The sequence below is a fragment of the Aspergillus lucknowensis genome (assembly GCF_044049455.1).
Source record: "Aspergillus lucknowensis strain CBS 449.75 chromosome Unknown BJX67scaffold_58, whole genome shotgun sequence".
In the NCBI taxonomy this organism is placed as follows: domain Eukaryota; kingdom Fungi; phylum Ascomycota; class Eurotiomycetes; order Eurotiales; family Aspergillaceae; genus Aspergillus; species Aspergillus lucknowensis.
In genome coordinates, this window is record NW_027263602.1 from 94459 (window position 1) to 112302 (window position 17844).

General features: G+C 53.5%; 6 protein-coding genes across 6 annotated transcripts; 2 read left to right on the forward strand and 4 right to left on the reverse strand.

Moving 5' to 3' along the window:
* Positions 1 to 161: 161 nt before the first annotated feature.
* BJX67DRAFT_365025 (cytochrome b5 reductase family protein) lies at positions 162 to 1505 on the forward strand. Its single transcript, XM_071030240.1, has one exon. It carries the CDS (start codon positions 303 to 305, stop codon positions 1458 to 1460), a length of 1158 nt encoding a protein of 385 aa, XP_070881976.1. The 5' UTR covers positions 162 to 302; the 3' UTR covers positions 1461 to 1505.
* Positions 1506 to 5955: 4450 nt separating this feature from the next.
* BJX67DRAFT_365029 (tRNA modification GTPase) lies at positions 5956 to 8579 on the reverse strand. Its single transcript, XM_071030241.1, has 3 exons — positions 8172 to 8579; positions 6561 to 8101; positions 5956 to 6486 (listed from the first exon to the last, which is right to left on the reverse strand). Exons 1-3 carry the CDS (start codon positions 8547 to 8549, stop codon positions 6468 to 6470), a joined length of 1938 nt encoding a protein of 645 aa, XP_070881977.1. The 5' UTR covers positions 8550 to 8579; the 3' UTR covers positions 5956 to 6467.
* A 74-nt stretch (positions 8580 to 8653) lies between these two features.
* BJX67DRAFT_272945 (uncharacterized protein) lies at positions 8654 to 9025 on the reverse strand. The gene has a single exon (XM_071026518.1). It carries the CDS (start codon positions 8919 to 8921, stop codon positions 8715 to 8717), a length of 207 nt encoding a protein of 68 aa, XP_070881978.1. The 5' UTR covers positions 8922 to 9025; the 3' UTR covers positions 8654 to 8714.
* On the reverse strand, positions 9026 to 14877 carry BJX67DRAFT_272944 (formin sepA). Its single transcript, XM_071026517.1, has 2 exons — positions 9961 to 14877; positions 9026 to 9900 (listed from the first exon to the last, which is right to left on the reverse strand). Exons 1-2 carry the CDS (start codon positions 14482 to 14484, stop codon positions 9130 to 9132), a joined length of 5295 nt encoding a protein of 1764 aa, XP_070881979.1. The 5' UTR covers positions 14485 to 14877; the 3' UTR covers positions 9026 to 9129.
* Position 14878: 1 nt separating this feature from the next.
* On the forward strand, positions 14879 to 15962 carry BJX67DRAFT_272983 (uncharacterized protein). Its single transcript, XM_071026519.1, has 2 exons — positions 14879 to 15181; positions 15251 to 15962. The coding sequence occupies exons 1-2, from the start codon at positions 15155 to 15157 to the stop codon at positions 15677 to 15679; spliced, it is 456 nt and encodes a 151-aa protein (XP_070881980.1). The 5' UTR covers positions 14879 to 15154; the 3' UTR covers positions 15680 to 15962.
* Positions 15651 to 17333, reverse strand: fdh (formate dehydrogenase (NAD+) FDH1; the record flags this gene model as incomplete). The annotated part of the gene is made up of 4 exons (XM_071034689.1): positions 15651 to 16251; positions 16305 to 16849; positions 16908 to 17083; positions 17139 to 17333. The coding sequence occupies 4 exons, from the start codon at positions 17331 to 17333 to the stop codon at positions 15905 to 15907; spliced, it is 1263 nt and encodes a 420-aa protein (XP_070881981.1). The 3' UTR covers positions 15651 to 15904.
* Between the last annotated feature and the right edge of the window lie 511 nt (positions 17334 to 17844).

Genomic DNA, 17844 nt, shown 5'->3' on the forward strand with positions numbered 1-17844 from the left:
CCATACCAGTTGGGCGGGGGAACGACGGCCGCAGGTGTTTGGGATCAGCCCGAAACGAACGTCTGCTCGCAGAGGCGTCAGAGCAGCACGAAGAAAAGGACTTCAAAAAGAGGATCGAAAGAAGTGTCGCTGGCCAGGCTTGAGGAAACAGCCGAAGGCCGGAAGATCGAATAAAACGAGGAACATCGTTCTTCCCTAATCGGGACTAGTGTTTGTACCCTTTTGCAAACAAAAAGAGAAACCCAGGCCCAAGGAGGGATCAGCTTCAATCGTTTCTCTCACTGTGCGCTCCTCTCTTTCTCATGAAGCCCAAAATTCCTATTCAGGGCTTCCTTCTTTCCCGGTATGCATATCCCACAACTGCGAGTCCGCTAATTTGTGCGCATCGGCGCTATGCCACAACCTCGTCCAAATTGTCCGCACCATCGCCCCCTGGCCAGCGTTGGTGGCTGCGGCTCACCCTAATCACGGTCACGGCTGCGGGGATCGGTGCGTATGCTAGATGGGTCCAAGATTCGAGTTCAGGCTCTACAACATTGAATCCCGTCCGATTTACGCCCTACTCCCTTGTGTCGAGGGAACCAGTCTCATCGACCGGAAGCATATTCACCCTTAAACCTCCCAAGCCAGACGTGAGCAATCTGGAGGTGTATGAGGCAGCGCAGCAGGCTGGAGTGTGGAGTGTTATGTTCAAGCAGCCTCAGCTGCAGATAGGCAGAGACTATACACCCCTACCGCCCGTGCCGCCCGATGCGGGGGAGGAATGTTTGCGGTTTTTCATCCGCAAAGACCCCTTTGGTGAAGTATCCCGGTACTTGCATAGCCTCAATATAGGCGCACCAATTGAAGTGCGTGGCCCCCGGATCGAGTGTGAGATACCGCCGGAGACCCAGACTGTACTCTTTATCGCAGGTGGCACAGGAATCGCACCCGCACTTCAGGCCGGACATACCCTTCTCCGCCGTACAGACCAGATACATAGACCCACGATTCATATTCTTTGGGCAACTCGACAGCGGGAAGACTGCAGGGGTGGGTACAATGAGCCTACAAGCGCAACTCTCAGTGACGCTCGAAGGCCCTGGCTTTCCCGGGTCTTCGGGTCCTCAAGAGCAGCCGCTGCTCCTCCGACCGAGACAAGAACAAGTTCGGATATGTCCCCTATTGTTCGAGAAATCGAGGCTCTTAAGTCTCAATATCCTGGGCAGGTTAGTGTGGAATATTTCGTTGATGAGGAAAATACGTTTATCGGGAAAAGGTCTATATTAGACTTCACCACTTCCACTGTGTCTTCCCCTGAGTTGTCCAAGAGAAACATGATACTTGTTTCGGGGCCGGAAGGCTTCATTAGCTACATGGCGGGACCAAAGCAATGGGCAGAAGGCATGGAGTTGCAAGGCCCTCTTCAAGGCATCATTAGGGAGCTTCACCTCCAGGATTGGGCTGTGTGGAAGCTTTGAGCCCTTTCGATATGAATTTAAGAAATTTAAGACCTTCTGAGTTTACTCTTTTTCATATATCTACGGCAGCTTTAGACGATGTTTGCGATTTATCCACTGCATCGATTCCGCACCTCCAGCATGGACCGTTTGACGCGATAACCGCGTTTGACGAGGCTTTCCTGGATAGACCAAGATGTTCCCCCATCTGATTCGGCAGGTCCACCAGGAAGAAAGGATCTTGAATTTTTGACAGATTTTCCAAAGCTTTTCGCACTCCCAGAGTGTTCTTGTCTTCAAGACGGGGGGAAATTCACCGAAATACCGCCAGATTGAGGAGTCTCCTGGCCACCATCGCGAGGAATGTCGATCCCGGCTTTGAGGAGAGTCGCGCTCAGGGAGGCGCGGAGGAACGTGTCACGATTGCAATCGAAGCATGAAGCAAGGAAATTTTTTGTTTCTTTTGATCGAGGAGACGATACTCTCCTCTCTTATGCTCAAGGTCTTCCGTGAAGCGATCGGATTGAGAGGGTGATCAGCTTCTTGGTGGCGTTGAGTCATGGCGCGCTGTACCTTGATGCTCGCGTTGCTGCGCTGCCATTGTATGGTGTTGAGAAAGAGTCTGGAATAAGCTGGCTGGATGCTCTGAGCATGTTCGCAAAAGCAATCCTCCAATTGCTCAGTCGCAGCTGGCAAAGGATTCTTCTGATGTTCCCATGATAGCGCCAACGTTTGAGCCTTGCACTAGCCTCTCACTAATGCTGCTCGGTCAAGTTTGAGCTGCGTCAACCCCGCAGGTCGCCGGGCACAATCTGAGCTGATATGTCGATGCCTTCCCTTGTCCAGAGGTGTGGAGGCAGTGCTCTCCTCCCCTCAGCCCCAATGTCTCTGAGCCTCCCCACCCTCACCAATTGCACACCCTGTCCCTCCTGGACAATAACTCTCAAGCTTTTTCCAACCAGCGGTTCTTCCTGACTCGAGGCACAGAGCTCTTTTCTCTCTGATTTCATGGTTGACTCTCGTCTGGCTAACATCCTTTACCTGCCAAGCGAGGGGATCATGGTCCCGACTCGACCCTTTCAATGGATCCTGTCTCTGCATTCGGGCTTGTCTCTGGCGCTTTCCAGGTCGGGCAAGTTATCACTGAGACCCTCGCTGGGCTGGCAAGTCTGCGTGGGAAATACCAACATGCCGACCTCACCATCAACACGCTCGAACAGCAATTGACAACAATCCGGGCTGCTATCACACAATTAGAGAATTGGTCTCGGGCTAGTCTTCGAGAGTCTCCAGCAGAATATAATAGAAGCTTGGATGTTGCACTCGATGGGTGTCGGACTGTCATGGAGGTCCTCTGGGACGAGATCCGCGAATTAACACAAGGCACATCTCCCAGTGAGGCTGCAATTGGGTTTCGAACCCGCATGAGGGTTGTGTGGCGGGAAGATGTAATGAGAGGGCACCAGGAAAGGCTTCAGTCGCAGGTGATTGCGCTACACCTGCTAGTGAATGCCTGTCAATGGTAAGCTCCCTATATTTTTTACCTCTAGTACGGAGGAGGGTTGACGAAATGCCTTCACATAGCGAGTCATCCGCAAAACAAGTCGAACTCTTGCGCAAGGCAGAGAACCGCCACATAATATGGAAGGTTGCCGATGACGCTGCCACTCTTCGCTCCTCCGCTAGGACGAGGAACTCGGGCTCTCGAGCCGACACTGCTTCCAGCTTGAGCCGGCGCGTGGAATCCACGACGGGCGACACGGTATTTGATTTCGACAGGACTTTGGCTGATTCTCTGCCATACCAACGTATACCTCGGCGATCATATTCAAGGCCGCAAACGTGGTCGAGGAGGAGTAATGACAACCAGAGCCAAACAACCGACGAGGGTTACGCCAGCGGGTTAGCTACAACTGCGACAGTTTCCCCGACTGGCAGCCTGGTATTGCCTGGTCACCCCTCCGGCATGATTAGCCCGACTTTTGGGCACAACAACAGTGAGGCTTTGAGCCCTACTTCACGTACTCAGACTTCAAACCTTGCGCGGAGGTCAAAGTCTGATTCAACACATGCTCATCAACTCAATCGGAGCTCTGACCCGAGGGGTGGAAGGTTCCAATCTGTGATTCGGCGATTTAGCCTGGCTAGTATGAGATCAGGGCCCTCATCACAGGTTCCAACACAAGGGTCGCCAGATTTAAGAAGAACACGACGGCGACCCTACGAGAAAGATGTCAACACCAGTATTGACCTTACATCTCCAGAGGGGGCGAGCGCTCCCCTCCTCGTAAAGACAGCTCAAGCGGGGTCTCGGTCCGATGTTGAGAAGTTACTTGAAAGGGGCTGTGACTTGGAGGAGAAGCATCCTCAGTCTCGGCGAACCGCACTTCTTGTTGCAGCACATTGTGGGAATGAGCGAGTCGTCGAGCTCCTAATCCGAATGAACGCACGTCTTGATGCATTCGATATATCGGGATCAACCGCTCTGCACCTTGCCGCTTCCCGTGGCCATTGCGGAGTACTCGAGCTTCTCGCTGCAGAAAACCCAGATTTTGAAGCACGAGATTCTAAAGGACGCACAGCTCTTTGGGTTGCAGCCGAGCGCGGCGAACTTGAAGCTACACAACTTTTGCTGCTCTTCAAAGCTCAGGTTAATGCGCGAGCGGACGCATATAAGACTCCTCTCCATGTGGCTGCCAAACAAGGTGACGAAGCAATTGTCAAGCTCCTGGTAAAGGGAGGCGCGGATCTTGAAACAAAAGATGGCGCAATGATGACCGCATTGCATTATGCCTGTGAGAAAGGCCATGTTGGGGTGATGGAAATCCTTCTTGATAACAAAATTGACATTGATGTGGCTGGTCCCGACAAGAGGACGCCACTCATCTGCGCTGCTGCTGTTGGTGGAATACAAGCAACACAGCTTTTGCTCAAGAAAAAGGCTTCTAGTCGGTGTGTGGATGACGCCGGCATGACTGCCATGCATTGGGCTGCGTATAACGGGCACGTTGAGATTGTTGAGATCCTCAGCAAGAGGAAGAGCTCGCTAACGAAGACGAGCGTTTTGGGACGGACGGCTCTCCATTTGGCAGCTATGAACTCACAGTTTGCGGTCGTAGAGTTTCTTCTCCGCAAGGGAATTCCGGTGGAGATGCGCTGCCAATCTGGTCTGACAGCACTTCATTACGCATGCCTCGCGAACAACATTGAGATCTCAAAGCTGCTGCTTATGTCTGGTGCTGACATTGAGGCTCAAATTGACGGAGAGCTCCAGAGGCGACCCGTGCATATCGCAGCCGTCCAGGGATCGATGGGCCTCCTTAATTTGCTCTGTGATAAGGGCGCTTCTTTAGAAGCCCGAGATACCTTCGGATACCGAGCGCTTGGAGCTGCCTCTCGAGCCGGTCACGCTGCTGCTGTTCAGAACCTACTCGACCGTAGGTCACCCGTGCATTTGCCGTCGGATACATGGGCTCGGGAAGATTCACCGCTGTGCCTAGCTGCGGCCGGTGGACATATCCCCGTCGTGGCGCTTCTGCTAGAGCGTGGCGCGTCGCCATTGAAGCAGGACGAACACGACTGGTGGCCCTATCAATATGCGGCCTACCATGGTCACCCGGGGGTCCTCGAGATCCTCCTTTCCCGCACTCTCGCCGGATTAAATTCTGGTGGATTGAGTCCGAGGCTGCAATTGGACGGTATAGGCTTTGCCCTAGCCGCAGATATCTCTGAGGAGCGCAAACAGGCAGTTTTGGGTCTGTTGTACCGTGCGAAGCATCAACCAGAGTCCCTCATACAGCGTACAGCTCTTCCCAACGCCACCTCGTCGACAATGGGCGCGCATCAGAGAAGCCAAAGCCCAGGGACTCCTACTCCAGGACACATACCGAATCACTTTGTGTCGCCCCTGGCCACTGCCCGAGAGATGACCACCAGAGCCGGCGCCCAGGAGCTTCCGGGTACCCTGGAACAAGGTCTACCAGAGAGCCGATCGCAAACACCAGAGCAGATGCATCGACCACCAGATAGTGAAGCCCAAAGCCTCAGCCGACCGATAATGGAGCCATCTCATGAGCGAAACCCCGTTCTGGAATCCAGATTCCGCGCGCAAGCATATCCCCCTTGGGACCCTAGCGAGGCACCCACTCCCCCACGACCCCCGTTGAGTCACCCAACTCCGATTCGTGAGCCCGGGGCGTTTCTTCTAGGGGACGCGGGCCTTTTCGGAGGACGGTTCGACGGCACACCAGTGTCAATTATTGAGGCTCAACCTCCATCGCGCACCGAAGGAGAAACATGGAGTGGTAATCTAAACCCAAACAGCCGGCTGACTTCAGCTGTCGATTCAGATTCGGAATCAACGGCCTCGTATTCCACTGCTTCGGAGGGAATTGCAGTTCAAGATTCACACCGAGACATCGCAGAGCTCCCAGCTTAGATTATGCGATAGTCATTTTGCATTTTGTTATATACCCGAGCATAGTATGGCGTTCATGATCTGAATGAAAATATTATCTTGCATTAACTCATATCAATCCCTAATCTACGTCACTCTCATGCGTTAGAAGTCGATTCTCTCTTACCTTTACACAATAACGCCGGTGGGAGTTTATTTAACGGATATAATATAAGATGCCGAGCGTGCGCGGTCGTATTGGGCGATTGCTTAGCATGTGCGGACGTGTGGCTGGGGGTCATGGATATATGATGTACGGCTCTGGGAAGCACATTCCTGTTCTTAGGGATGACACGCTTTGGCTTCGCTCGGTTTCGACACGAGAACGTGTTGGGAGATGAGATTGCGCCTTCGTGGACATGCTGCAGGCGGGGTTCAGCTAAGATATGATACTCTCTCCCTCCAGTGAGCGGGATGCACGAGAGGCTGGGTATGAATGCGCCATTGTGTCTTCCTCATCCCAATTGGGCGAGATCATCTATACTGCGGGTTTATGTGTATTGAGCCGAATAATCAGGATGGGATGATAACTTCCCGGCCACGCATCTTGTAGCCAGGAGAGCATTCGAGTCCTATTTTCCCACGCAAAACCTAGACAGAAACCGATGGCATGCTAGCTTAGTACATTGACGAACGACCGTCTAGGAATAGGATAAGGAACGTACTTCTCGAAAACCACGCCTAGAACATCCTCTACATCTCCGCTCTCACCCGTGCCCGTAATCGAGGCGAGCGCATCAGCAGCGAAGCGCAGATGTTCCGCAGCTGTTACTATATCCACCTCCGACTCGACTGGGTTTGCGTCCCGAGGGCGTGCTACCGATGAACGTGAGGGGGTGCTTTGTGCGAGAAATTCGTCGAGGCTCTGCAGGCACATCTGGAGATTAGAGCTTTGTCGATGCGTCACGCCTAACGAGTCTTCCCAGTACGAGCGATCATAATGTCCGTTCGCGTCTCCTTCTACTCCGGACGGAGTGGCCATTTCCTCAAAAGTCGATATCAGGCCATGTAGGAAGGCCGGCCACGTGTTTGTCTCGGGCCCGGTGCCATTCGTGGGTTCGATGCAGGAAATTCCGAAGATGCGCTTCATCGGCACTCTGGGGAAGAGCTGGCTCACTTCCAGGGCAAGCTCAGACGGCGCCTGACCAGAGTCCCCTGGGTCGAGAGATGGCAGTCGGTCGCACTTGTTGATAGCCACGACGATGTGTTTTCCCGCATTTACACATTCATTGGCAGCATCCACGACATCCGGGTCCACGGCGAGCTGATACGGTTCCCCATCAAATCCATCCTCCAGCGAGATAACGACGACAACCACATCGGATTCCAAAGCCCGCGCGCGAGCACGTCGAATTCCCTCCTTTTCAACGGCACCAATCACAATTGGCGCACCGTCCCCGGATGGACCACGGGGCTCAGATCGAATACCAGCCATATCGCCGAGCTTGCAATACCAACCCCCCAAGTCAATTCCAACATCTACAATGTCCCTCGTAGTTCCTGCTTCCGTACTGACTATTGCGGCTTCCCGACCCACTACCCGGTTCAATAGTGAACTCTTCCCGGCATTCGGCGCCCCAAGCAGAGCAACTTTGATCCCATTGCGCATCAGCTCGCCCTTCGAGGCATTCTGAATGTGTAGCGCAATTTGCCGGCTAAGAACGCGTACCTGGGACGCGACGGAATGAACCAATTCGTCAGACGATTCGTCGAAGTGCTGATCCTCCGAAAAATCAATCAGGGCTTCCAGCTCCCCGCGCGCGTAGAGCAACTGCTGCCTCCACTCTTCATACCGTTTTGATAACGAATCGCTCGCGCCACGCACTGCCAACCGCCGCTGTTGTTCCGTATCCGCGGCCAAAGTGTCGCTCAGCGCTTCTATCTGTGGAAGATCGAGCCGATTGTTCAAGAACGCCCGTCGAGTAAACTCGCCTGGCTCGGCATAGCGAACCACATGGAGGTCTCCATTAGTGCTTCCAATAGCTGACAGAACGGATCGCACGATCGCAGGGCCTCCATGAAGATGGAACTCGAGCACATCCTCGCCGGTAACGGTTTTGGGGCCTGGAAAGTATAGGACTAGAGCTCCGGCGTCTAGAACAGCCGTGAGGCTGGACAAGTCCTCAGACGCCGGATCATAGAGGGTGCGCACGGCGGCTACACGGGGTCGGGGGAGTGGCGCTTTGGGGCACAGTGCTTGATAAATCTAGTCGTAAAACAGAAGCGAGGTTAAACCACGAATACTTCGAGTATTCAGAAATTGCGGTTCTGCATACCGAGACACAGGCTGGCCCTGAAACCCGCACAACGGCGATTGCGGCTCTGCCAGGAGCTGTAGAAAGCGCGTATATAGTCGAATCCCCTTCGCGGATCAATCGGGTCGGCACTGATGCCGAGAATTGTCGGCTTTGGGTTACCGATCGAGCGGGAGATTTCAAAGCATAGCGGAATGGATGCGCTCTACTCCAAGGTTGGCTCCTGAGCGAGCGAACGGGGAGAGCAACCCATCGCAAGTAACGGAAAGGAGAAGCCCGCATACGCGGAGTCAATTGAGATACAAGCAGCGTGAGCTCGAGGAAATGCTGATTAGCGGAGGAATGTTTGGCTGATTGCTGTTGGAGCAGACTGTTTTCTTGCGGAGAAGAGATGGACATCGGTATCACGTGAGTATCTCGCTTGCCCAAAGGCTCGAGGATTGGAGAGAACCACAGAGGTATACGTTCATTCACATATACAATTATAAAGGATGGAAGGAACCGGGAGATTTAAACCACTTCGTCACGCCTGCGTGCCGAATACCAGGATAGTACCTTCAATTCTCACCAATATGACCAACCAGGCCAGACATCAGCGGCGGGAAGAGGATAAAGAAGAAGAGTAATATGTACAAGGAGAGAGTCAAAGTCTGAAGAAAGCGCGGGGATGCAGGGACAGAGAAGAATGTACTCTCGAAACAAAATGGGGAGCCAGTCGTCGCAGGAGGATGCAAGAGATGAAAAAGGGAGGCAGGAGGAAAAGATGATCATAACATCAAACCTGGTCCCGTCACGCTCGCTAGTAAAGGACAAAACGGAGGCAATAGGAAAACGAAAGGGTCAAAAGTTGGGGTCGAGGAGTCGGGGAGGTATTATACAATAACATAGTAAAGGGTTCTCCAAGACGCGGCATCGGTAAGTAGTCTATCAAACATTATATTAGAGAAAAGGCAAGGGTAGTACCCAGAAAGCAACGCAGCTAACTCGACGACGGGCGAATATCAGGGTCATCGAGCATCCCGGTTGTTGGGTCGGCACTTGAAGGTAGCACGATATCCGGAGGTTTCAAAGTCGGGTCTTCTCCATTCGGAGGACTGGAAAGAGAAAGGCTATCCGGCTCTGCAGACTCATCCTGAGAGGTTGAAGTCGGTTCCTGCACCGGCGATAAAGGAGTTGTATCGGTGCTGTCTTTGCTTCCGTTGGTCGCTCCATTGCGCCTTCTCAACCGACGTTTTCTTCGCTCTTCTTCAGCGCTTTCTCGTCGTCTGCGGGTACGTTCCGGGTCGGGGTTATCTCTCAACCCTTGGAGCATGCTCGCCGCGCGGTCTGCCACGTCTTCACCTTCGGAGACGTTTGGCGAGCCTCCCATTTCAGATCCCTGATGCGAGGGGCTCAAGAGGTTTGACTCGGTAGCGTTTATATCGGCCGTGTCATTATTTTCCCCGTCCGCACCATTTCCCCCCTCAGCGCCCGCAAAGTCTGGTATCGTCTGCCCGGAGGCAATACGGACTTGGTGACGTTCTTTCAACCTCGCACGGCGGCGGCGATCACGCTGATCCTTAGCCTGGGGGGCAGCAGCACGTAACTTCTCCAGGAGCGAATCCATGGCTCCGCTCGTAGCCGGCGAGGCAGGAGAATCCCCACCGACACCCGCGCTGTTCGCCAGGCCAGCGTTAATTCGTTTGCGAGCCAGAGACGCCTCCGTGCGTCTCCTAGCTTCTTCCAAACTCAAATTTTTCTCCTTGGATTTCTGTAAGTCACAGTTAGCAGGAGTTATCTAGGGCCAAAACCAACAGTTTCGCTCGCTTACCTTCCATTCCTGCAAGAAAGCGGCCAACTTCGCGAAGAAATCCCGCCGGGCACCATCATCCGTGTTATCTTCGCCATAGAATACCATGATATCATCGTACGACTTCACCATGTCATCCAGATAGAGCTGCAACTGTTCCGCCTTCCGCCTGGCATCCTTCATACTGCGCTGAGTGATCTGGCTGACACGATCTTGGGGATGGAACTTCTTCGGGTCGCTGAGATTTCCGGCATCTAAGCTTGCCTGCACATTCTTGATATTGTCAATGTACTTCTTCGCATCCGTCCGGAGCTGGTCCACATTGAGTTTCTGGAGTCCGACAACGCCGCCGATTTCATCGACAAAGTCTTCCCATTCGGGATACTGGTTCCGGACGATACGTTCGACAAGATCGGCAAAAGTGGTCTCGTTTTTGTCGTCCTTGACCATGCCGAGGCGGGCAAGGGAGCCCAGCTTGAAACCCTGAGCTTGTTTGTTGGCATCGTTCATGAAGTTACCAATATCCAGAATCAACCCGAGCACGTTCATCAACGACACAGAATCCCTCAGGGATTCGCTCACTCTTACTACCTCTTTTAATTTCGCAGATATATGCTCATAGTCCGGTTCGAACGAGCGTGTCAAAGCAAGCGCGCGCATTCTCGCCTTCCAATAGTGGTTCAGTTCAAAGGCAGTATAAAGATAGAGCTGATCCTCGCGAGTGAGCTCATTGGGATCCTGCTCTCGCTCGGAGGTGGCAGCATCGGGCCCGGTCCAGTCTTTACTGTACGGAGCCATAAGCCTCGACACATTCTCAGGAATGGTGCACATTTCCTCGCGCTGCAGGAACTCCATGACGACCTGATTATCCAAAATGTCCGCATCACAGTGGATGATCCTTCGGACGACGTCATCAGCTGGGTACTGTGAGAACTTGGCTAGAGCGATCTGGAAATTCTTGGACAGGTCGTTGGAGATGATCTGTTTCTTGTCCTTGCGTTGTTTTGCTGCGACCCCACCTCCGAAAATCTTCGTCTCCTTGGCCATGAATAGTCTTTCCACTTCGTCCAATACTCCCCTCTTCGCCAGCTCGACGTACTTTTCTTCCTTTTCCTGGGCAGTAGGCGTGTGAGAAGCCCATACTGTGACCTGCGGGGTGTCCACCTTGTCCCAGTGGAGAGCCTTGAGCTTCTTCTTAGGTCTAATAGAGGACACGACGGGCACGTGAGATGGAACATCCTGAGAAGCCAAGTAGTTTGCTCTCCATCCACCGATCACAGTGCCAGGTGGGGGAGGCGGGGGAGGCACGCCGAAAGGTGGCGGCGGAGGTGGAGGAGCCATCGCACCGAAGCCACCAGGGGGAGGCGGCGGAGGGGGCGGAGGAGGAAACCCTGCCCCTCCTGGAGGTGGTGGTGGTGGGGGGGGCGGGGGAGGAGCTGCTCCGGCGAGACCTGGAGGGGGCGGAGGTGGAGGGGGAGGTGGTGCAGCTCCATCCTCAACCTTGGTTTCGTCGGCTGGAGGCTCCCCAGTTTCGACAGTCGCGTCTTCTTTCGGCTCTTCAGGTTCGGTGGGCTCGGCACCCTCCGTTTCATCATCTCCATCAAATTTTGGGACCTTGGCGGCAATCTCGCCAAGAAGGCCAGTTGCTTGGGCTGGATTCATGCGTGGCCGGTGGACGTCCACAAGACGCGCCTGTTCGTAGACAACATCGCCATTTCCTTCCCCATCAGTTTGGTCTTGCTCCTCGGTAATGGTGTCATCTGAGCCATGAACGAAGGTCCTCTTTCGGTAAACGGATCCCACAGGGTTCATACTGAGAGTTCGACGGGTCTGCTCCTCGAAGTCTTCACTGGGTCCAGCATCACCGTCCATTTGCTCACGGAGTTCCCTGAGCCGGTCTGATGGGCCATGCTGGCCCCAGACCTTACCCTCCAGCTTGAACTGCGTCTTCGTCCTTTCGAGCTGCTTCCCGAGCCGCTCAAGCAGTTTCTCCCGGTCCAAAATTCCGGGCATCTGAGATGGGTCAGTCTCAGCCTCTGGGAGATTAGTCTTCTTAGCATTCGATGCGGCAATGTCTTGAGCATCCCGGAGCATTAGATAGAGCTCTCGCGTCTCTAGTTCGTTTCGCTGCAACTCTTGTGCACGAAGTCGCTGAACATCGGTAAGCTCAGCCTTGATCATCTCATTCTGCCTGCTCTGGAGCTCAATGATGCCGGTTTGCTCTTCGATCTGCTTTTGCAGCTTCTTGACCAAACCGTCGGCTCCCAGCTCGACCTGCGCCTTCATCTCATCTCGCTCAGCAATCGCGGCCTCCGCGATCTGTCGAGCTTCCAAGGATTCGTCATACGCTTGTCTAGCTTCTGCGTCTGTGTGAAGCCGATCCAGCAAGCTTTGGACAGTAAACGTCAATCCTTGCCGCAGGTCGAGATCTGGGAGCCTCCTATCCATAGCCACATAGCTGAGCATAGCATCCACGAGTTGATACATCCTAAGGCCATCCTCTCCAGAGTTCTCTCGAATGAGAAGCAAATGCTGCAGAGCAGAGAGGAAATAATCGTGGGCCCTTGTTCCATTGATGCGAGTTGCGATAGCGTCCGTGATCTGGAGGGGGTCGGTCATATCCTTCACTTCTCCCTCGATACTATCCTTCGTACTACCGCCCTCCCGTTGTAAGAGATCTTCGTAGTCGATAGCCTCATTCTCCCGGAAATGCTCAATTTGCTTATCGATTACCTCGTACTGAAAGCCCTCCATCTTCGACAGAAGGCGCTTGATACCGCAGGAGATGAACTGCGCCCGAATATGACATCGCAACTGCAAGTCATTCTCCGGCGCATCCACAAGCATATTGACTAAGATCATGGTAGAAACCGCGTACTCCATAAGTAGGTTCTCCATTCCGATTCCACCACTGCGATATTCCTCACTCGCACCCACCAAGCTACCCATCTTCCCACGGCCATCGATTGTCACCTCTACGATGCGCATCCAGGCATCGAATCGACCGGTTTCACTTTGGTGGTTCTTGACATGATCCATAGCCTGAAGGACCCTCTCGTGGCCCTGGCCCTCGGCCCAATGACAAAGAAACGTGAGAACCTCGCTCACAAGTTTCCTCGTGTTCAAACGCGGCGAAGGTAGAGAGCCGATAAGTGCAACGATGACCTGTTGATGGGATAGGGCGTCGTCCGCTCCATATTTGTTGTTCATCAATGCTTTCAGGCATTTGACGATATCGTATTCGCGGTCCAAGTCCTTGTCGCCAGACGGCGGTGCGGGAACCGGGCCAGCAACCTTCTTACGGTTGATCTTTGCAAGGACGTTGGTTAGAGCAATTTGGCCCTGAGCCTCAACAAAAGCTTTGACCCAGCTAATCGGTTGTGTTCGTAGGCTGACACTCAAACTGGCCAGCTGCTTCGAAGTGATACTATCATCCATGACCTTCTTCACGTACCATTCCGGACTCCCCTCCTCGTCTGCGCGTTCAAGAATCCCGGATGGGCCATCATATCCATGCGTCTGGCGCGCACTGTGTTTGCGCCTGTGCTCCCCCTGTAGTTCTGTCAATCGATCTTGGTGGACCAGCGTCCATTTTTTTGCCGCTGGGTAAGCCATCATTTGCCGCCTCGCTTGCTCGGGAAGATTCTGCCAACCGCGCTTCTGCATCAACTCAAGAAATAGCTGATCCACAATACGGTCATCTCTGGGTCTGGTGAGATACTGATCTGCGTTCTGCACTCTAGGTTGGGGGGACGGCCATGAAGATTGGGCGCTTGATCCCCGACCCGAGTTGAGGACAGGAAATTGAGTATTCCGATCTCCTGAGTGTGCAGGGGTAATTGTGCGTGACGAACCCTCCGTTGAAAAATAGCTTGACCCTCGAGTATTTGATGAAAGTGATGAATGAACGCTAGCTTGGTCAATAGACATGCGAGAGTTTGCGGAAGAATCTATCGTCGACGACGAGTGATGGCTGAACCCAGTATTAGCCGCAGAGCTTCCGGGCCTCCCCCACTGCTGATATCTAGCACCTTTGTCTCCTACAGAGCTTGAGCTCATCGCGACTCCAGAAGCGTGAGGAGGCGGGCGAGGCCCTGTGGGGTGTGAATATTGCTGAATATCGCGCATGCTGCTTGGGTTTAACGCAGGGTATTGGTGAAAGTCGCCTGCTCCTTTTGCTAAATGCCCAGGTGACGGTTCTTTTCGGGGAGATGTATCGGCTTTGGAAAGGTAATCGACGGAAATGGGCGACTTGTTATCGGTCGATAAACTGTCAAAGGGGATCGAAGTAATCACACCAGCAGACGTTGAAATATAAGAGGGATCTATCTCGCTGTTAAAGTCGAGAGACTGCATCGAGGACCGCTTCGAGTATCGGGATGAACGAGAACCCGGAGCACTTCCTGGAGGGGCGAGACTCTCCCAGCTCCCATGTGCATCGTACCGATCCTCCGCAGGCCTCTCCTTGTGCAGCTTCCGTCCAAAGAACGATTTTCCCGCCGATGCCTGTCTCGATTTATCAGAGGCGGATGTGGTGGTTGGCATCTTGACGTGCGTCGCTGGGGTGGTGCAGAGCGCAGCATGAGCGTCGTGCGCCGAAAGGAAGGTCCACTAGCAGGACTCGTTCCTGCTATGAGATCAGTTTCCCTCGTCAGTCCGGCACGCCCTTATTGAAAGTGTAAGATCCAGCTCTGGACGAACTGCGGTGGTTGTTTCGTTTGCACTCCTGACTGATTCACACTAGTCTCGCCGCTCCGCAGTTGGAACGAGAGGGGGAGGTAAAGGACACCGTCACCTTCCCCCTGTCCCAGACATCCGCGTAAATATCAATATAATGATCAAAGGAAAAAAGCCTTTAATAGCCCGGATTAACGCCCCGTCGTCTCTCCCTCGCTGAATTCCAAAATTCGGGTCAAATCACGGCTAGGAATTCTTTCCGTGTATAGGGGGAAAGCGGCGGCCCCCGAACCACACAGGGGCGAACGGTCACGTGTAATACAATGCCTGAGGCGTCAACAGACCTTGCAGCGCCGTAATCACGTGGCTGGTGTCAGCGGAGATCATGAAAAGAGACGGCTCCAGTCACCTCGCAATTCCCCTGATGTGGAGGCAGGCATGGTCATGAGCTCTTTCAGAGCCGGGATTCCGAATATCTATACTATCGCCTTGATCTTCTGGGTCTAAGAAGGACTCCGTACCTTCTGGCCCACCCGCGATGGGATCCGCAGCCAGTCTCGCGAAGGTATGCACGGAATCGCAAAGCCAAGACAGCAGTACAATTCTTCTAACAGATGCTCTCTTTTCCGTCTAGACTCTCTTCATCCCTGCTGTGATTTCCCTAACTCTATATGTCCTCATCTCATTCGTGGTCGTCCCCTTCTTCCGCCGCTACCACCAACGATATTCCCAATATCTCCCACTAGAAACCATCACAGCACACACATCCTCTCTCTGGGAGCGTATCGCCGATTCTGTAATGCGTCGATTTCTCCCGTCATCCTGGCGTCAACAAGCCCATTTTCCAGACGATCATGATAACGTTAGTATCCTGGATGAGGAGGGAGAAATTATGGTGGGGATGAATATGGACTCTGCGCATCGGGAGGCATTAGAGCGGCGGCGAAGTACAGCCGCTGAAGATGAGGGGAGACTGAGTCGGGAACTCGAAGAGGGTTTTATGGACGATACTGATGAGGAGGTGGACCAAGACAATTCGAGGGGTGGTCCAGGCCGTCGGTAATGCGTGGTGCTCTCGCTTCGGCGTACTCGAGAGGGACGTTTGACACCAGCGGTATATACTTTATAGTACGAGCTTGGCGTTTGAGGAAATTAGCGTTATATAAATTTCTGACTTCTATCACATGGGCATCAGAAGCAGTATTGTGAGATGTATCACCTCAGTGGGTTAAACCGGGAGAATGCGCTTTTAAATCATTTTCATCGTCTCATCTTTCCTATCCTTCATTTAAGCCTTGTTGCGTTGACCGTAGGCCTTGGTGACATAGTCACCGCCCCGGACAATCAAGTCCTCAGGCTTGTAGTCGTGACGGCCGGAGAAGTAACTTTCCAGAATAGATTTGACACCATTGGAGTAGCGGATTTGAGCATCAATGGAGGTACCAGACATGTGAGGAACAGTGGCGTTACCACCGCCCCAGGGGTGTTCGGCGTAGCGGAGCGGGTGGTCCTTAGGGGCAGGCTGAGGGAACCAGACATCACCTCCGTAGCCCCGCAGGTGGCCGGACTTTAAAGCTTCAGCAACATCCTCCTTGACGACGATGGCGCCACGGGCGGTGTTGACGAGCCATGAGCCTTGGGCAAAAGTCAGCCTCATTTCCATGCTACCAAGTTACAAGCGGACTTACCAGGCTTCATCTTGGAGATGAGTTCCTTGTTGAACAGTCCACGTGTCTTCTCGTGCAGAGGACAGTTGATGGTGACAACATCGCACTGAGCGACCATGTCCTCGAGGCTCTCAACACGGCGGGCGCCAATCTCCTTCTCAGCTGCGGCACTCAGCGGCTGGTAGTCGTAGTACAGCAGCTCCTTGCAGTCGAAAGGCTTGAGACGGCGCAGCACGCGCTCTCCGATACGGCCAACACCAACGGTACCGACAACCTTGTTCTCCAGATCAAACTCGTTCTTTGCGACAGCAGCGACACCCCAGTCGCCGTTGCGGATCTGATCGTGGGAGGGGACGAAGTTGCGGACAAGGATAAGGATGGTCATAACAACATGCTCAGCAACAGAGACGACGTTGGATCCGGTGACTTCAGCGACGGTGATACCGCCGTTAGTCTTGTTGGCAGCATTCAGGTCGACGTGGTCGGACCCGATACCAGCAGTGATAGCGATCTTGAGGTTCTTGGCCTTGGCCAGACGCTCCGCGGTAAGGTATCCAGGGTGGAAGCTATACAAAGCACGTCAGTTATTGGCACACCGCCAGCGCATCCGAGGACACCGCTTACGGAGTGGTAATGATGACTTCAGCATCGACGAGCTCCTTGTCAAAAGTGGAGTTCTCGCTATCCTTGTCGGAGGTGGTCACGACGGTGTGACCCTGATCCTCGAGCCACTTCCTGATACCCAACTCATTCTCGGTGGTTCCAAGAAGGCCGGGTTGTTGTTTGGCGTGCTCGCCCCCCTGGCGTAAGGTCAACACAAGCTGCCATGGCGGATGATATTTGAGAACCACTTACGTCATAAAGTACCATAAGAACCTTACCCTGTAAGTTCGCGGATGCGGTTAGCATACGTGCTCCAGGAATTCTGCCACTCAAACGAGCGGCCCTAAACGGACTGCTGCCGACGGCAGGTTTGCTAGACGCATAGGGTGAAAGGAGGGTAGAGACGGGCCGTCGTAGTTGACGCGAGAAAGAACGGATGAGTACCATTTTGAAAGTTCAGCTCCTAAGAAATAAAAGCCGTTGAGAGATTAAGTAGTCCTAGGAGCACGGTCAGTCAGACGGTTTAAATGGTCCTGTGTGGTTGAGCAGTGAGGCAACTCGGACCCATAAACCTAAAGGCCAAGTAGAGGCGCACGCGCAGAGTGTTGAAGTGGAGAACATGCATCATAGACAAGAAAACACTACTATAGTAGAGTACACAGAGGAATACAAGAGGGAACCTTGGGTTGATTTCTTACCGAATATGGATATGGGGAGAGGCTCCCGATCGATACAGTCAGAATGATGAGATGATGGGAAGGGAAGGTTGCTATGAGACGCGGGAAAAAAAGCTAAATATATAGGTATGGCTGGCCCTCCTCCAAGGGCAATTTCACTGCCTGCTTCCCCTCCTCTTCCCAGTTCATCCTTATCCCTCCTCTTTTCGATCCGGGTATCCGTGAGCGGAGTTCAGCCAGGTCGAGAGGTGGCCAGTTCTCTCAACGCGACGCCCCACTGG

What these genes read in the sequence shown, in the direction of transcription:
- BJX67DRAFT_365025 (XM_071030240.1), top strand. Translation starts at nt 303, where the DNA reads ATGAAGCCCAAAATTCCTATTCAGGGCTTCCTTCTTTCCCGGTATGCA.
- BJX67DRAFT_365029 (XM_071030241.1), bottom strand. Translation starts at nt 8,549, where the DNA reads ATGTCCATCTCTTCTCCGCAAGAAAACAGTCTGCTCCAACAGCAATCA. An exon ending in CAGGGCCAGCCTGTGTCTCG is followed by an intron (nt 8,102 to 8,171) that starts GTATGCAGAACC and finishes TTTTACGACTAG; the next exon opens with ATTTATCAAGCACTGTGCCC.
- BJX67DRAFT_272945 (XM_071026518.1), bottom strand. Translation starts at nt 8,921, where the DNA reads ATGATCATCTTTTCCTCCTGCCTCCCTTTTTCATCTCTTGCATCCTCC.
- BJX67DRAFT_272944 (XM_071026517.1), bottom strand. Translation starts at nt 14,484, where the DNA reads ATGCCAACCACCACATCCGCCTCTGATAAATCGAGACAGGCATCGGCG. An exon ending in CTTTCTTGCAGGAATGGAAG is followed by an intron (nt 9,901 to 9,960) that starts GTAAGCGAGCGA and finishes TGTGACTTACAG; the next exon opens with AAATCCAAGGAGAAAAATTT.
- BJX67DRAFT_272983 (XM_071026519.1), top strand. Translation starts at nt 15,155, where the DNA reads ATGGGATCCGCAGCCAGTCTCGCGAAG. An exon ending in CCGCAGCCAGTCTCGCGAAG is followed by an intron (nt 15,182 to 15,250) that starts GTATGCACGGAA and finishes TTTTCCGTCTAG; the next exon opens with ACTCTCTTCATCCCTGCTGT.